The sequence below is a fragment of the Grammomys surdaster genome, unplaced genomic scaffold (assembly GCF_004785775.1).
Source record: "Grammomys surdaster isolate TR1022 unplaced genomic scaffold, NIH_TR_1.0 63, whole genome shotgun sequence".
In the NCBI taxonomy this organism is placed as follows: Eukaryota; Metazoa; Chordata; class Mammalia; order Rodentia; family Muridae; genus Grammomys; species Grammomys surdaster.
The window spans coordinates 19,927,141-19,943,819 of record NW_021604565.1 but is presented as its reverse complement, the minus strand read 5'-3'; the positions used below and the strand labels follow the sequence as shown (position 1 = coordinate 19,943,819).

Genomic DNA, 16,679 nt, shown 5'->3' with positions numbered 1-16,679 from the left:
TGAAAGAAACACACAAGCAACCTTTATATATTGATATGCCATGACTAGCTAAATGGCAGGGCACTTCCAAACCTCCCCAAGGCTAGCACACACTCCCCTCTGGTATTCTTGAGTTAACAGTTTCTAAATCGATATTTTTATCTTTGCTGCCGAGTTTTCCTTCTGGGAAGCCCTTCCTATGGGGTTGCTTTCCTTTTGCACCGACATTGCTGGATGATTTCTTTCCTGAAGCTCTTAAAATTGATCTCTCTGATTTCATGTCATGGTGATTTCTTCCTTCTCTCTTCTGCATTTCTAGGCCTGGAATCCTAAAAGTCTCACAGATTTCACCGTGCCCAGCCATTTGCCATTGGCTCTTTATTGACTAATCAAAAACCAACAGGAAGTAGGGACCCTCGTCGTCTGGAGAGGCGGATTGTGGTGTGATTTTGGGAGCAGAATCAAGACAAAGCATTAAAATCAATCTCCAACATTTCATTCCAATGAATAAATCTTAAAACCGGTACTCCTTAGTTTTTCTTTTTTCTTTTTTTTTTGTTCCAGGTTGACATGTGTATCATGTCTGCCTGCATACTGGTAACTTTTCTCATTGCTGTGACAACAGAAAATTCAAAGAAGGATTTTTTTTTTTATGTTCATGCTTTAGAAATGAATACAGTCTGTCACAGCAAAGGCATGTCAGCAAGAACGTGAGGTGATACTGCCTAAGAAAGCAGAGGGTGGTGAGGAAGTGGATCCTGTCTATGGAACCTCAAGTCCTGCCCCATCTAATGCAAATGCACTTCTTCCAGGAAGGCCCCCACTACAGGTTCCAAGAACTTCTAAAGCAGCAGCCCCAGCTGGCCACCAAGTGTTCAAACACATGAGCCTATGGATGCTATTCCAAATTTAAACAATACTACTTGAAAAGCCACAGGGATCAAATAAAAGCGTTTTAAATTTACATTTCTATAAGCATTTGAAAATGTTTCCTACTGGAATACAGGCTAATGTGCATCCAAAATGCAAATTCCCATCATCAAACCTTATTCAATGACTATGCCCTCAATTAATACAATTACACTTATAAATCCATTGAACACGTTAAGGATAAATGTTGCTGTGCTTGTTAGACATACACATATGTATTGTTTTATGCACATTATTTAACTAATAATCATACATTAAAATTAATCCTAAGGCTTTAAAACTTGTAACTCTTGAACTTAATTTGTTATTTGTTACAAGTGGACATATTAAGTGAATTGCTGAATGTGAGATAATTAAATAAGAAAAACATCCATCAAAAATATAACACCTTTAGGAAAGTTTGTTGTCAAAAAGCTAGGGCACATATATTACAAGGTTTCACAATTACTTTAACCTCTGGCAAGATCTGAATAAAACATGATCGCATTTTGTAGTTTAAAATAACACCAACTGCCTCTAAATTGACTGCCTTGTGAGTCCTCAATGGGAGAGGATGGCCCAAGTCCTGCAGTGACTTGATGTGCAAGGGGCTGGGGGAACACAGAGAAGGGGGCTTCCCCTTCTTAAAAGAGGGTATGGGGGAGGATTTGTCTGAGGGGCTACTGGGAGGAGAGCAAGGGCTGATATGGGGTTGTAAAGTGGATAAATTTAATAATGATAAAAAAAATAACACCAACCTAGCCTGAGGGTTCTATAATTTAAAAAATGTAAACACTAGGTGGCGGACTTCTACAGGCTTGTGAAAGAAAAAGTATAGAACTTAAAAGCTTTGTTGTTATTTCAAATCAATGACTGCTAAATTACAAATTTTAACTAATCAACTAAAATTGATATTTGTTAATATATTAACTATAAATATAATGCTATTAACCTAAGTTAATGCTGTGAAATATGCTATAGAATAATATTTCCTTGTGGGGAGCAAAAGTATATGATCAAGAATGTGAAGTCTATAGCAATTTCCACCTTGAAATGAAAACAACTATTTTGCTCAATACCTTTAACTGTCCTATCTTAAAACAGTTCTCTTTCTAATATTTATAATGGTTTTTTGCAGGAATTGAAGTCATATGGAATATATAAAATTAATTGTTCTATTTTAAAATTGTTCTACATATTCACAAAATGATATTTTTTGACAACTAGGTAGCTGTCAGACACACTAACCAGAGCTCCCAATACTGGAAGGTATATTTGCTACCCACAGTCTTAACTGTTACTGGTGATCAGTCATTTGTTACCATGTAGAAGGTACTATTTGGAGTTCTTTTTAGTAAGACCTGTGTGTGTGTGTGTGTGTGTGTGTGTGTGTGTGTGTATACATACACATATAATAATATATATCTTCAACATTTTCTCACTACCCTGATTCCCCTCATTAAAATTTTGATTATGAGAATGATAGGCATCTGTATTCCAGTAGTTTGGTTTAAGTCACTGAGGAGTTACCAAACAATGGGGCTGTATTGTCTCTGATCCTCTCTGACCTACTAAGAATGACAGGTAGGCCAGGAAACTGAAATTAGATCCAAAATCAGTTGTCATTTGAGCTGAACGTTTAAAACCAGTGGTTCCTTCTTACCACTCTGGAGACCTTCACTTTGATTTCCAATTGATATGGACAGCCAACACTGTTACAAGGGGTTTCACAAGACGTGACACATTCATCTTTTCATGTAATTCATAACCCATTTGCCTAAAAGGTACTTGAAAATAAATTCAAATCACAAAGGACACTCAATACATTATCACACGTTAGATGGACAGTTCTTCAAATTTCTAATTCATTCTGTTATATATTTTTGATTTGACTATCACATGTACAAGTTTCCCTAATAGTGACTTTCTTGTAAGAGGACTCTCCAAAGTTATATGGCAGCCATTTGTAGAAGTAGAGAATTTTTTCACGTATCTAAAAATCTTAAAAATGAATTTTATAAACTGGAGAGATGGCTCTACAGTTAAGAATACTGGTAGCTCTTCGAGAGGACCAGAGTGTGATACTCAGCACCCAAATGGCAGCTCATAACTATCAGTAACCACAGTTCCAGGGAATCTGATGCCTTCTTCAGGTTTTCATGGGTCCCAGATATGTACATAATGCACAGACAATAATGAAGGCAAAACACCCATATGCATAAGATTTTTAAAACAAATTTTAAATTCTTATAGCTTTTAAGTTCTTCTTGTGAGTAGTAGAGATGGAAATACTTTTTTAATGAAGGTGACTTCTAATTTAGTTTTTGAGGGATATCCAAATCTATTATAAACTGCAGAAGAATGATGACTAAAGAACTTTAGTCATTGCCAGGCAGTGGTGGCACGTGCCTTTAATCCCAGCACTTGGGAGGCAGAGGCAGGAGGATTTCTGAGTTCGAGGCCAGCCTGGTCTACAGAGTGAATTCCAGGACAGCCAGGGCTATACAGAGAAACCCTGTCTCGAAAAACCAAAAAAAAAAAAAAAAAACAAAGAACTTTAGTCATTTTTACTTTCTGCTGTGCTATACTATGTGTATTGCGGGGCGGTATTAGATACTGTAATACAAACCATGTATCTTCCCTACATCATGATGATTATAATTTGTTGCAAAAAACCTGCAAATATGAATGTATACTGATGTGTACCTATAGACATATAAGCAAACATTTACATATGAATATCAATAGGCTACTTTATAAATGTCTAATGTTTCTTATGCTATTGAGGGCAAGTAACATAAATAGAAATAATTAACCTTAATTTCTGAGAAATTAAATACTGATAAAGTTGCTTAAAAGTAATAAACTCTTCTTAAATTAAAAAGAAAAAATACTCCAAAATATAAAGAACATATATTTCATTTCTTTATGATACTACCTAGGATGAAAGGTTTGTGGTAAAAAAGTTTGAGTTGAAAAAATGAAAGAGATACAAAGCAAAAAGAGAAAAGCACAGTACAATGAACATTAACATAAAAAAGTTTAAGCAGCAAAGAATGTAGCATACAGATCTTCACAGCAACACGTCTCCATCGTCCAACAGCAGCTTAGTGTAACAGTGGTTTTCCAGTTTTAGTGGCTGTCAGGATTACCTTTCAGATATACTACAACACAGACTGCTGGAATTAGGAGGGTACAGCTCACTTGATAAAGCATTTGCCTAAGTGTGTGCTCAAGGTCAAGGCCCTGGATTTGATCCCCACCCAACTCCTACAAATAAAGCTACATGTAAACTCTTGGATTGTATTTCCCATCTTGTAGATTAACGCATTCTAACCAGTTCCGCAGTAACTACATATACACCTAAGAATCACTAAGGTCTGTTAGAACAGATCAGATTTTAGAAGTGACTTTCCTTGCAATTTCTCTTGCTGGTCAACAAAGTAAAGGTGTGAGGTTACTCCAGTTCTGTAGTCTACTTTATTGGGATACCTCACTGTGAATAATGCATTTTACTGTGTGTGCTAGGACTGCATAATGGGACTTGCCCATGCAAGGCAAGCAACACAGCAGAGCTACATACCCTGCCAGCTTTAGACTCCATTTTGTGAAAGACGGTCTTACTAGGTTACTCAGGCTGGTCTTGACAAAAGCTTCTCCCACTTCCAGGATGTTATTTTCCTAATTCACTAATACATATACTACACGCGGACACAGGCTGGGATATCTTCTAGAAGTGTTCAGTCTCACAATTTATATGGCCCATTTTGGGTTAAGTTTTTTCCATTAAAGTCGGTTTGAGACAGATACTTTTGCATTATTTTTGTTAACTGTCAATAACTATTCCATTGTACTTTTAAAAGTTGCTCCAACACAAGTCCTCCATTGTTTTCAACAGCACTGTCAAAATCAAATGTCCATCCAGCTATGTCTATCGCTTGGTTATGCTTTCCCACCCATCTCCATCCTGACCACTCCAAGACTCCGCTCACTGCAGCCTTGTATCTTAGCATCCAGCATCACCCGCCCTCAATGTCCCTGTCCTCAAGTGCTCCTCCAGAGTGATACCCTTTCATAGACTGCAGAATCATCTTTTAACCCACAATAAATGTAGGATCTTGACAGAAATTACATTAAATCTATAAAACCACTTTGAAAAAATGACTATTAATATGTCAAGTCCTTCAATCCAGAAAAACAATTTTTTCACCTACATTTTAGTAGCACGAGTAATATGCATCAAAAATTCCTCTATTGCTTAGCTGAAGATTGAATTCATGTATGAGTTCAGTACATTTTGGAGGCTACCTGAAACCTTTTCTGTGGACAATCGTTTTAGTGGGAAGGAGATGTAATTCTTTCTTCCTTTTCAACTTATAAGCCTTTATTTCCTTTTTCTATGCTATTATGTGGCACAAATGAAGAAAATTTGTCATTGCTCCAAATCTTACAGAGAATGTATGTAGTTTTCATCAGTAAGTTGCTATTGATTCTGCTCATCAAGTAGGGGAAGTTTTCTTGTTTCTGAGGCTTTATCTAAATCATAAATGAAAACTGAAGTTTGCCCAATGCTTTTTCTATACTGATCTAGTATTTTTCTATTATGATAAAATATATTGATTTTCAAATACTGAATCAGCCTTACATTTCTGATACAGCTTATACTCATGTCCTGTATCTGTCACAGAAACCAAATTCTGTCACTGTCTGAACAAAACTGTGCACTGTAAATAAAGAAGAAACAGAAATTGTGTTCTTAAGTTGAAATTTATAAATTATTACTACTAACAACATACTTAAAGTTATTGGCAGGAAGTTACTTTAAAAATACCTTTAAAGATAAAAGGAAACCACGGAGAGCAGTTACAGGAAGAACTAAATTACTTACTACACAAATACAACTTCAGAAGTGCATTTGTATCTAGTGAGTGGTAAGGGGATCAGAAGGAGAAAAGGTGGACGTATGATGTGCAGGCATGAGGTTCTTTATGGAGAACATAAATGTTTCATGATGCTGAGGATGCAGTTAGTAGGTTTGTATACACAAAACATGTCTCTTTATGCTACAGATGAGTGGTGAAAAATTATCTTCACATGGGCAGTTAGCTCACAGAAGACTGCAAATTTCTGTTCCTGGCCCATGAGCTTATAAGATACCTTATGAAGATACCTACAACATGAAAGATTAGATAAAAATCAAAAACAATTTTCTGGTACAAAGAATCATTTAAACAGTTAAAAGTAGCTGATAAATGAAGGTAGATGTCAATATTTCCCCTATCCCCTACTCACAGATGGGGAATAACCAGCCTGCTGGAGAGCTGCAGGAGCTCCGCAGTCAGACTTTCCTAACCTATCGAGATGAGCAGAGTCCTGCTGAAGGCAGCGTCCTGGCTATGCACAACTCAAAGAGAAAGACAAGAAGCTGTAGTAAAGAGGTGACTGTACAGAAGAACAGTAAGATTTTATTTCTAAAGATAGTTAAGGTTTTTCCCTCCCCCCCCAAACTAAGGAGATCCCAGTGATAAGAATGTCCTTGATATTTCTATGATCCTAATATATATGCTAATTCACAATTAAAAGTTTTAATAAACATAATGTGTAAAAGGGTTAATTCTAAATGCTTAGCCCATTATTAACTTTGAAGCATTTTATGGATAAAAATGTCTTCTTAAACAAAAAGTTCACAGCAATATCATCAATTTTAAAGAATGACACAATTTAAGCAAAATTTATTAAAGCAATTTGAAAGAAAAAAATCAAACAGCCCACTGAAATGTACAACAAACTCCAGCCTGACATTGTAAAATACTCAAGATCATTTGTTTCCCCAAGCTCTGTATTTGTATGTGTCTCCTCACCAATGAGAAGAACTTAGCTGACAAACAAGCTATACAACTATACCCGAGTTACGATACAACAGAAGAAACTCGAATTTTCATACATGAGTTTAATAAACCATGGTTTATTTACTAAGGTGTGGGGTGATATACGAGGATGGATATACAATCAATAGGTCTGAAATCTCTGTCCCATGGGCTACCTCCATCCTCTCACTTACTAGCAGTACAAGGCAAGCTGAGGTTTATTTAAACACATTCTTTATAATGACCTCTTCAGAGAAAATTACAATACAAATAGCACTAGGCATTTAGTAAATTAGGTCACAGGCCACGAAGTTCAACTGTGCAGTTTTGAAATCTAATGTCAAAGAGTTCCTGAGACCTTAAGACTGAGTGATCTGCAATGTCTCCAACATGTCTTCAACTGCCTTAAGAGAGTATTTGGTTTCCTTCTTACTTCGACCTGCAAACTAATTAAAAAGAAAAAAAAAACAGTTCAATTAGGCTCAATTTCATTGCAAAGTTTAAACATCACACATCATCTTCATATTGCAGAAGAAAATATTATTTTATCATTCATATAGAAACCACATGTGCTTTAAAGTATGAGCAAACTCTTGAGTTTTATGGATATTTGCATTAGGGTTTCAGCTTCAGTTGAAGTGTACAAATATTTCACTACAAACTTGGGTAGTTTAAGCTGATTTTAATTAGCATGATAACCTATAAAAGCTTAGATTGGATTTTAAAACTACCCTAGGTTCAGACTCCAAAACATTTATGAAGTATGGAATGGCTTAGATGAAGTTTAAACACATACATATAGAGAGGAATAGAGTTGATATCTACTTTTCTACCCTGTAGATGGATGTTTGGAGTTTCAAACACGGTACAGAATACATGAAAGTATCTTAAACATTTAAAAGTAAAAAATGCACATATTTAATGTATGTTATTTAAAATAGGTCACATTTTCAAGATTTCAGATTTGTTAGTTAGCTGGATGATACACACACTTCTTGCCTACTCAGTTCTAATGCATCTTATAAAACTAATTGGGATTAAATTTTATAATGAAAACAAAAAATAGCATATCAAGTCCTAGGTTCCTGTATACAAAAGCAAATTCATAGCTTATTAAATTCAAAATTCATACACTGAGGAATCAGTGCTGACTACCCCATGCTGATTTCAAAATGAGCTTTCTAACTGTGCTGACAATCACCGTCATTTGCATCAGGTCTGATTTAACACAACAGATTTACCCAATAAGTGAATGTTCCCTGAGAGGGTGGGGGAAAGTCTATTAATCTGTAGTACTTATTTTCCCATGGTTGTGGTATTAGCAACATCTAGTATTCCTAGTTAACACATTTTTCAGCAACTGTCTTATGACAGTAAGTACTTAACATTTGATTTACTATGTGTTTTTTTTCTTTTGTAATGAACTGAATGTGGCAAATGACCTGTTCCGAAGAAGGAATGAGAGCACAGATTACAGGAGCACAGGCTTCATGTCTGGAAACCTCCTCTGACCTGACTACACTTAACACAGTAAATCCCATAGCATTAGGTGCTGCAGCTCAGTCTACTTGACAGATGAGATAATACAACAGCATCCTAGACACAGTGAGGAAATGTAAGGCACCAGCCTGCCATAAGGCATCACAGCCTAAAGGACGGAAATGTTAAAAATAGCAGTGCTGTTTATGAATTATGGTAACAGTATCATATTTAAATCTTTAAAACTTCTGTTAGCAATTAAAGAGAAGAGATGCTTCTCATGTGATTATCCACTTGATAAAATTTACCTTTGTGGGATTTATCAGAGCAGAAAGACTTTTCTTTTACCACTGCTTACTCAGTATAAGCAGGAATGGCTCTAATTAAATAATTTATGAATTAATTTTGAGGAAAAGCTTTTATGGGATTGGGGCAAGGGTATACAATAGGGCACCACAGTAATAATTATTTTAATTTCTTTAAATAAAAAGTAGAAATAAAAATTTGTGAAGCCTTAAAAGGATTTTTTAATTTATATGAAACATACTTTTAGAAGTAGAAGCATGATTTTTTTTTTTTACAATTAGCCAACTAAAAATACACACATAGGCTAGTGACACCACTATCAACAACCACTGCAATTTAGGATAAGCCAAGCTCACTCATTCATGTCAGAACACACTGAAAAAGGTACACATATAAATCTATCATTTCAAATTCTTCCTGACATGCAATTATTTCTGTCTATTCCAGAATTATATGGCAAATGAACTAATTAAGCCAGGATCTCATTTTTTTCCTCAAATCATAATTTAGTTTTCCATTTTCCAAAAGCACACTAATAGACCCACATCACCGTTACGTAACAGCATGGATCGCTGGCAGGCAAATGTAAAGAAGTGCTGATCTGGAGAACTGTCAGTAAGTTCACCATAAACTCTCCCTGAACACCAAATTGAAATCTCTTCGAGACAACATGCTAGACCAAGTTTCTAATTAAAGAGCAGGCAGTGGTCACATTTTGTTTCATTAAGTGGAAAGCAAAGAAAATCTGATGATAAAACCTCATTTATCAAATTCATAAATATTTTGAAAAACAATGAAGTTAAGAATATATAATTGTTTTATGCTTTGCACTGGTTCATATGTCTAGATATACATTCCTAAATTTTCAAATGCATCTTAAAAATGTATCTAGTGACAAAAACGTGACTCTGGAAGCTATATTTCTGATATTATTCACAAATTTTGTATTTATCACAGTTATACTTGCTTGAATAAACTAATCATGCCTGTATTGTGGATCTTAAAAATATAACAACAAAACTCACCAGGAAGAACACTAAAACATCCAAACAATATAAACATTCTCCAGCGTACTGGTGTATTAGTTACCCAGGATGAGTGAGAAACTGAGGCAGACATGGAGGCATCTACATGGAGACCTGTAATCCAGCACTGTGGAGCCTGAGTCAGGAGGACTGAAACACGGTCAGGGCCACAGCCCGTGTTTCACCAGGCCAGTCACAGCTACAAAGGAAAATCCAGATCCTGCCCACTCCCACAAAACCAACAGCAGAAGAGAACCCCACCTCACTGGAGACTATGGGACTTACAGAGCCATTCCCAGAAGCCCAGGCTCACAAGCAATACTCTCAGAGCTCTTTGTATGAACAGTGAGACTTACAAAACTTTATACAAATACAATGAGTCTAGTAACAAAATAAATACGGGAAAGAGATACTGAGCTAAACGGACAGGGTCGGAGAGAGGACAGAAGAGGAAGGGAGAAGATGAATATTGAAGCAAGGACAAATGTCACCAAGAACAGGGTTTAGGTCTATGAACAATGGCTTAAAATACCAAAATGATGTCAACTGGGAAAGTGGGTCTCCCAAAGTATGGGAAAAACGTTTGTTTAGAAATGTAGGGGCTTTCTATAACTGAAAAGATGGTGTAGGAAACCCAAAGAAATCAAATTCTTCAGTTTAATTATTATAGAGTATTTTACATCTAAAACAAAGAAACAAATAGGGCCAGATAAGATATCAATTACTCACATGAGATTATAACTGAAGAGGGTGTTAGAATTATGATAGCACCTGTCTGTGTTAGAGGAATCATATTGTGATTTTAGAATAGCAACCTTAAAGGTATTAGATTCCTGAGTTGACAAGAGATGTCATTTAACCAGTATGTCCCCTCAGAAGATTAATCTTTCTATACTTTAATTTCCACATTTGTAAAACAGGAGATACAGGCCAATGGTATGTAATTTATCAATGCTATATAGGCAGTACATGTCATAGACAAATTTGGAACCCAGAAAATATAGATCTACCATTTGTGATTCTTTTAAAAAAAATACTAGATATGCATATGGATAAAAACTAATCCTACTTCAATTTATAAATAAATTTTTCCTAATGAATAGAAATCTTAAATGAGAAACAAAAAATATAAGAGTGTCATTCTTGACCCTGCAGTATCCGAAATATTCTTACACAAAATATACAAACTAAAAACTATAAAGGAAGTCATTAACGAATTTGAACACATTTAACTTCAGAAGATTTACTTCTCAAACTCATTTCAAAGAGAACAGAAGCAATTAGAAATGTTTGCTACATATACATCCAAAACATGGATCAAAAATTAAAAGTTATATGAACAGACAGAAAGACAGACTTTATGAAAGAATATATCTAAGTTACAAGAAAAGAAGATATCTAAGTAATACAGCACAACAACATGAAGCAACACTAGGTGCACATGAGAACTGTTAGTAAAAAGACAATTCTCTAAAAGTACAAATGGGAGGAAATACTGATTTAGAAAGCCGTCCTCCCTAATATACACATTCTAAATCAGTGTTACCAACTATGTCCATGCACCAGATGTGCATATATACTAAGACCAAAAAATGTGTACAAAAAATTAAGTGTAGAATCATTCCTAATAGCCCTAAGCAAGAAATAAACCACACATTAGCAATTAATAAGTAAGAGACTCGGTACAACCAGAATGACTAAACTGCAGACATATTTATGGGTGACCTCAAACCTAGCAGTGAATTAAACAGAAAAGGCAAAACAAATATGGTATGGTTTAAGACCTAGTGGGGATTTGTCAGGACTCCTGAAAAGGACAGAAGGAATGCCCATTGGGAGGACCTGCTAAGACATATTGTTTATACTTACTAGCCTAATACACTTATGCCCTGTTGTTTATTGAAATGCCTATTGATAACTTAGGTTCTTGTTTCTGCATATGGAATAATTTAATAATGGTTTATTTTAAAAATGTATTCATGCTATGTCATGTCAAAAGATCAATCTCTCAGTAGCTTGTTGTTTCTAATAAAAACCTGAACATACACTGTACATGCTATTAGTTTATGTTATTATATTAGTCCTATCTTTAAAACACACACATAAACACTACAGATATAGGCCATGCCAACTGTATTTGAAGAAACACAGAGTAGCTATTTATAAGCATTTTGAGTTGTAATATGCTAACAGAACTAAGATTTTTCTATAATATATAATATACATAAATAAAGGTTATTTTCATAATATAATTAGGGGGCACAGCATTTTTTAATGGCCCCAATCTTCTCCAACCAAGGAATGCTAAAACAACATGCAAACCAAATGAACAGAAGAGAACACCAGCCCTCTAATGACATCTTTCAAAAACTACATCATAAGCAATTTTCTACACATTCCCATGTGACCACATGGCCAGTGGCAGGCAGCAGGATTGCAACAGACAAGTGGCTTTAGGTTGGAGCAGAGGAGGAGAAGAGAGCAGATGACTCCTTATATTAAATGAAAGCCACAAAATTATGAACAAACATTAATCCTCCAAAGAGTAATATCTGAAGTGATGAATCTACAAACAGCCAAAACCAACCAACCAACCAAACAAACAAACAACCTTGACAAGTATCTTCCCAAACTTGAAGTCAGAGGCACATCTAAAAATTGTATGTAAACATGACTAGACAAATTGAACTAAATATAAGACCTCAAACTAGCAGCCAATACTTCTGTTTCTTGAAGCATAAATACTTCAAAGCATGAAGAAAAACAGTAACATCCGAACTCAAACTGCACAGGACAGAACTGTGGAACAGGAGGAAGAAATGGTCCAAGGAAGCTAAGGAGGAGCTAACAGCAGAAGAAATGCAGCCGTGGATACCACGGGCTGAGAGCCACCAGAGGACTCCAGGCCTACAGAACTCATTGGGGTGTAACCGAAGACCAGAGTCAGAAAATCCAAGCCAGGCTTAACTGGGACAAAGACCAAACACACAGAGCAGTTATAAAGGAGTTCTCAGTAACAAAGAGAGGGCACAGTAAGGCCAGGAAAGCTACCTTACTTATCACATCCCCATGCCCATCCCACACACACAGTTCCCAAGAGTCCAGGACCTCATTCAATGTGGGAAAAAAAAAAGAAAAAGAAAGGACATGAACAAACACCATAGCATATTATTATGTTAAATGACAGAATCACAGAAATGCATTTATAATTGGACTCTTGAAACAAGAAAGAAACTGTATTCCTAAAACTATCCTTTCTCAACAGGACTAAATGCTAGAAACAACTGTTCTGTACATTTACAAAGAGTGATGCCAAAACAAGCAAAATATGTTACATATTGATTTAAAGATAAACTTCCTTTGGACAAATAAGCAAAAGTCTAACTCACTTGTGAAAGTCAGGGCGGCAATAGGTTTCTGGACATCATTCTACTAAAAAGCCACTAGGAAAATATGGTTAAAGTATGTAAGTAAGTGTTAGCCAAACAATGTGTAAACTGTTAAAGGGTTTTATAATTATAAATGCTGTCAAAAATATACAAGCAGGTATTTTTCTCATGAACCAATTTTCCATGAAAAAATTCCCCTGAAAAAAAATTCCCCTAGAAAGGAGCTCCAGAACACTAACAAACCAAGAGGTCTGACAGAAGCACTGAGGTGCACATAGACAGGGTAGGCTTCAGGAAAACATCTGCCTAGTAGGCCATTAGGCCTTTCTTTTGCCTCTTTTTATTTCCTGAGGTATATCTGATCAAAATGCATTCTCAATTCCAATGTGCTTCTAAGCTGCATCTGCTAGTTTAATGCCTGTGTTTTGTAATTCTTTCCTATTTAACAAATGAGATTTACAAATTAAAGATTAATTATATCATAAAACTAATAGATTGCTTTGTTGAGGAAAGATTATAAAAGAAATATTTGTTAAAGGCCTAAGGCATTAGAAAAAATATCCAGTAACAGACATTTAGCTTTGTACTTTCAGAGATCAAAGTGACAAAGAAATACATCCAGTAATATACATAACAAACTTGCCAGTACTAACCTGATAAGCCCTGTTTATTTGATTAGCAGCCCAACTAGCATATTTAATGTTGTCTTTTTTCATTTTTGCACTTGCTTTTGGATTAGAAGCAATATGACTTGCAGACTAAAACAACAACAAGAAAAAAAACATGAAAATTAAAACTCTTTTCTAGTTAAGATAATAAAAACATGAAAGAGTCATAGCTGTAAGGAGTTGATAACAAGTTTTAACACTAAAGCAAAACAATTTTAAAATAAGAATAATGTTGAATGAAATCAATACTCTAAACCTAAAACATAAGTTAAAATGCAGCATAGTCCAAAATAACAAGACAAAGAATATTTTTAAAGTATATCTAAAATTACTTATATATTTACGTCAGCTCTTAAGGCTAAACTCACTTTCATATGGAAAGATACTTTATATGAACAAAGCATTTTACTTAGGTTACTGTTGTTATTTCTTGCTACTAGAAGAATAACAAATCTCTAATATTATAATTATCAAATATTAACAAAGAGATCTCAAAAGCAATGTAGCACAACTTCCAATATTAACAGGTGAAAAAATATTCAGCCAATAGAAATAATCTAATTTGAACAAAACAAGTAATGGAAATCTCTGAAATAAAGAAGATATTTATCTCTTCCTGACTTGTCTTAACACTGTACCAAGAGCTTTCCAATCATATTCTAAAAACCTGAAGAGTCACCACAGTTTGATCTACCTTTAATAACAATGTAGTTTAATGAGAAATCCTTAGTCCAATATCTATTAAACAACCTATAAAGCTCCAAAATAAGAGACTCTTATTCTTTCTGGGAAGAGGAAGCTTGAACGTTGGTCATATTCCTAAATATCTCCTGTCTTTATAAGGATCTGTCTTGGAGACTTAGGAAGGGTTAAGTTTTTCTTTTATACCCGGTCTCCTTCACAGTCTTTCCATTCGTTCCTCTCCAGGCAGCGGGTTATCTGTATTGTAACGATTTCCATACCTCTAAGAAATGCTATCACATTTTTGGTATGAGCTTAGGCAAATATAGCACCTGAAAAACTGAACAGTCAACTTCTGCGGCTGGGATACCAACTAAACATAGTAGCATTACAGTCAGCTTTGAGGAAGTTATTTATATTTGTATCTCAGTTGCACCATTTGTGAATTTCAAGTAACAACTGGAGAATTTATTTAAATGGCTGATGTGAATAACTGATTTAAATAAAAACTAGGACTCAGAGCAATGCCCAGCATCGCACATGCTCTGTATAAGCAAGCAGTTGTGACTAATCACTGTCATGGAGTTTTTAAGACGGTTGATTTATTAGATACTGCTAACAATGGTACATCTCCAAGCCACTGGAACTGTTTCTGGTAGAATTGAAAAAAACTTCCTTCACATTGTTTGAGGCATATTTTAATCTTAACCCATTCGTAAAAATCATCTCACTTGTTTCTTCCTATTGCTTTACTTTCAAACGATTCTCTTTTGCTGGCTTCAACAAAAAGACATCCATCAAAGAGTCCATAAAAAAAAAAAATAAAGACCAGTGTAATATTGTCAACACTAATTAGACTCTTAGTATATTCGTAAAAAGAGTATATGAATTTGAGAGTGGAAGAGGGGGGCACATAGCAAAAGGCAAAAGGAAGTAGAAAATGAATTTTATCATAACATTATATCCATGTTTGAAATTCTCAAATGATAAATATTCAAAAATAAGCAAGGAAAAAAAAGGTAGAGCACAGTTTCAATGAACTAAGGGAGCCTTTAAAGTTTCTTTTCTTGCCTTTCTGATTGCAAACAGGTGCTCCCTTCAGCACCGTTCTAAAGTCCTGCAAACTGTCCTGCTTCCCATGGCTTTTGTGAATTGATTCTTTGTGAGGCATGCCGAAATGATGACTATTTAATCTCACAAATAATTTGCAAACTGCTTTTTTAACACTTTTAAACATGTTTAAAACGTGATATGCTAGAAATTTATTTTTTTAATAATTTTTATTGACATGGCTTAAAATATCTTTTATACTTATCTCCTAATTAGTAAAGAAGTACAATAAAAATGGGCACAAATCCCAAGAATATCAAAATGAATGGATAATATATATTATATAATATACATTATGCTTTAGTTTAACTGTTTAATTCTGATATGTCAAATATATCTCAATTGAAATGTCAAACAGCAAGAATGTACTAAAAATCAAAATTATAGCATTTTTTACCTTCTTGTCATAATTAACTATGTTCATCAATAGAATACAAGCAAGCATGGAGAGACTGGAAGGACAATTCAATGCATTTTAAATGACAGATTCCGTAAAGTGATGTTGAACACGCACATCCACTCACCATATAAAGCCCAAACAGAGCTCTCATGTTTCTGTTGTTGAGTTTCAGTGCCTGTGCAAAATACTTTCTTGAAAGCTCGAGGTTTTCAAGTCCACCTTGGGTATATTTGACCTGTTAAAAGTTACAGATTGCTGAAACCTGTTTATTTTACTACTTTGAAATGTAGCATGTTCCACCATACATAGGCATTATGTAATGAGAACAGAGATTCTCTAAACAAATGCAACATGCTAAAAGAATTCACATTAAGGTAGTTAATCTAAAATGTAAAACACACCCTCACTCTTACTGACCTATTCTCTTCTACGAACATTAAGATCTTTGAGTAGCTGTTATATCTAAAATGTCACACTAAAAAGCAGAGCACAGTTTTTGTATCAATAGCCTTGCTGTTACACACTGTATTTTTTATTGCATGTATTTTAAATCTAGATCTTGATAGAAATTCCCTATTTTACATGTGTACTTTAGAAATGAGAGCAATAGTCTTTTTATATTCTTTATAATGACATATTATGAGATTCAGTTATAGTTATACTATGATTCTTTATAGTATGCAAATTAAACACATATTTCTAACATGTCAACATTCTAGTTTCCGAGAATATGTATTTAAAAACCATCATCTTTATAAATGTCTCATAAACAATTAAATATTGACAACTATGATGTAACTGATTCAAAAATAGGAAAGAAACACATACATAGAAACCCACAAATACTGTAATAAATTACAATCAAT

The 16,679-nt window shown here is 34.7% G+C and overlaps 1 protein-coding gene across 1 annotated transcript in view; it reads right to left on the bottom strand.

Moving 5' to 3' along the window:
• Positions 1-6,586: 6,586 nt before the first annotated feature.
• Positions 6,587-16,679, bottom strand: part of Emc2 (ER membrane protein complex subunit 2) — a 28,745-nt gene continuing 18,652 nt past the window's right edge. The window contains exons 9-11 of the mRNA XM_028766041.1: positions 15,938-16,048; positions 13,608-13,712; positions 6,587-7,201 (exon numbers count right to left, since the gene is read on the bottom strand). Coding sequence (XP_028621874.1) covers positions 7,115-7,201; positions 13,608-13,712; positions 15,938-16,048 — 303 coding nt within the window. The 3' untranslated portion in view covers positions 6,587-7,114. The remainder of the gene's footprint in view (positions 7,202-13,607; positions 13,713-15,937; positions 16,049-16,679) is intronic.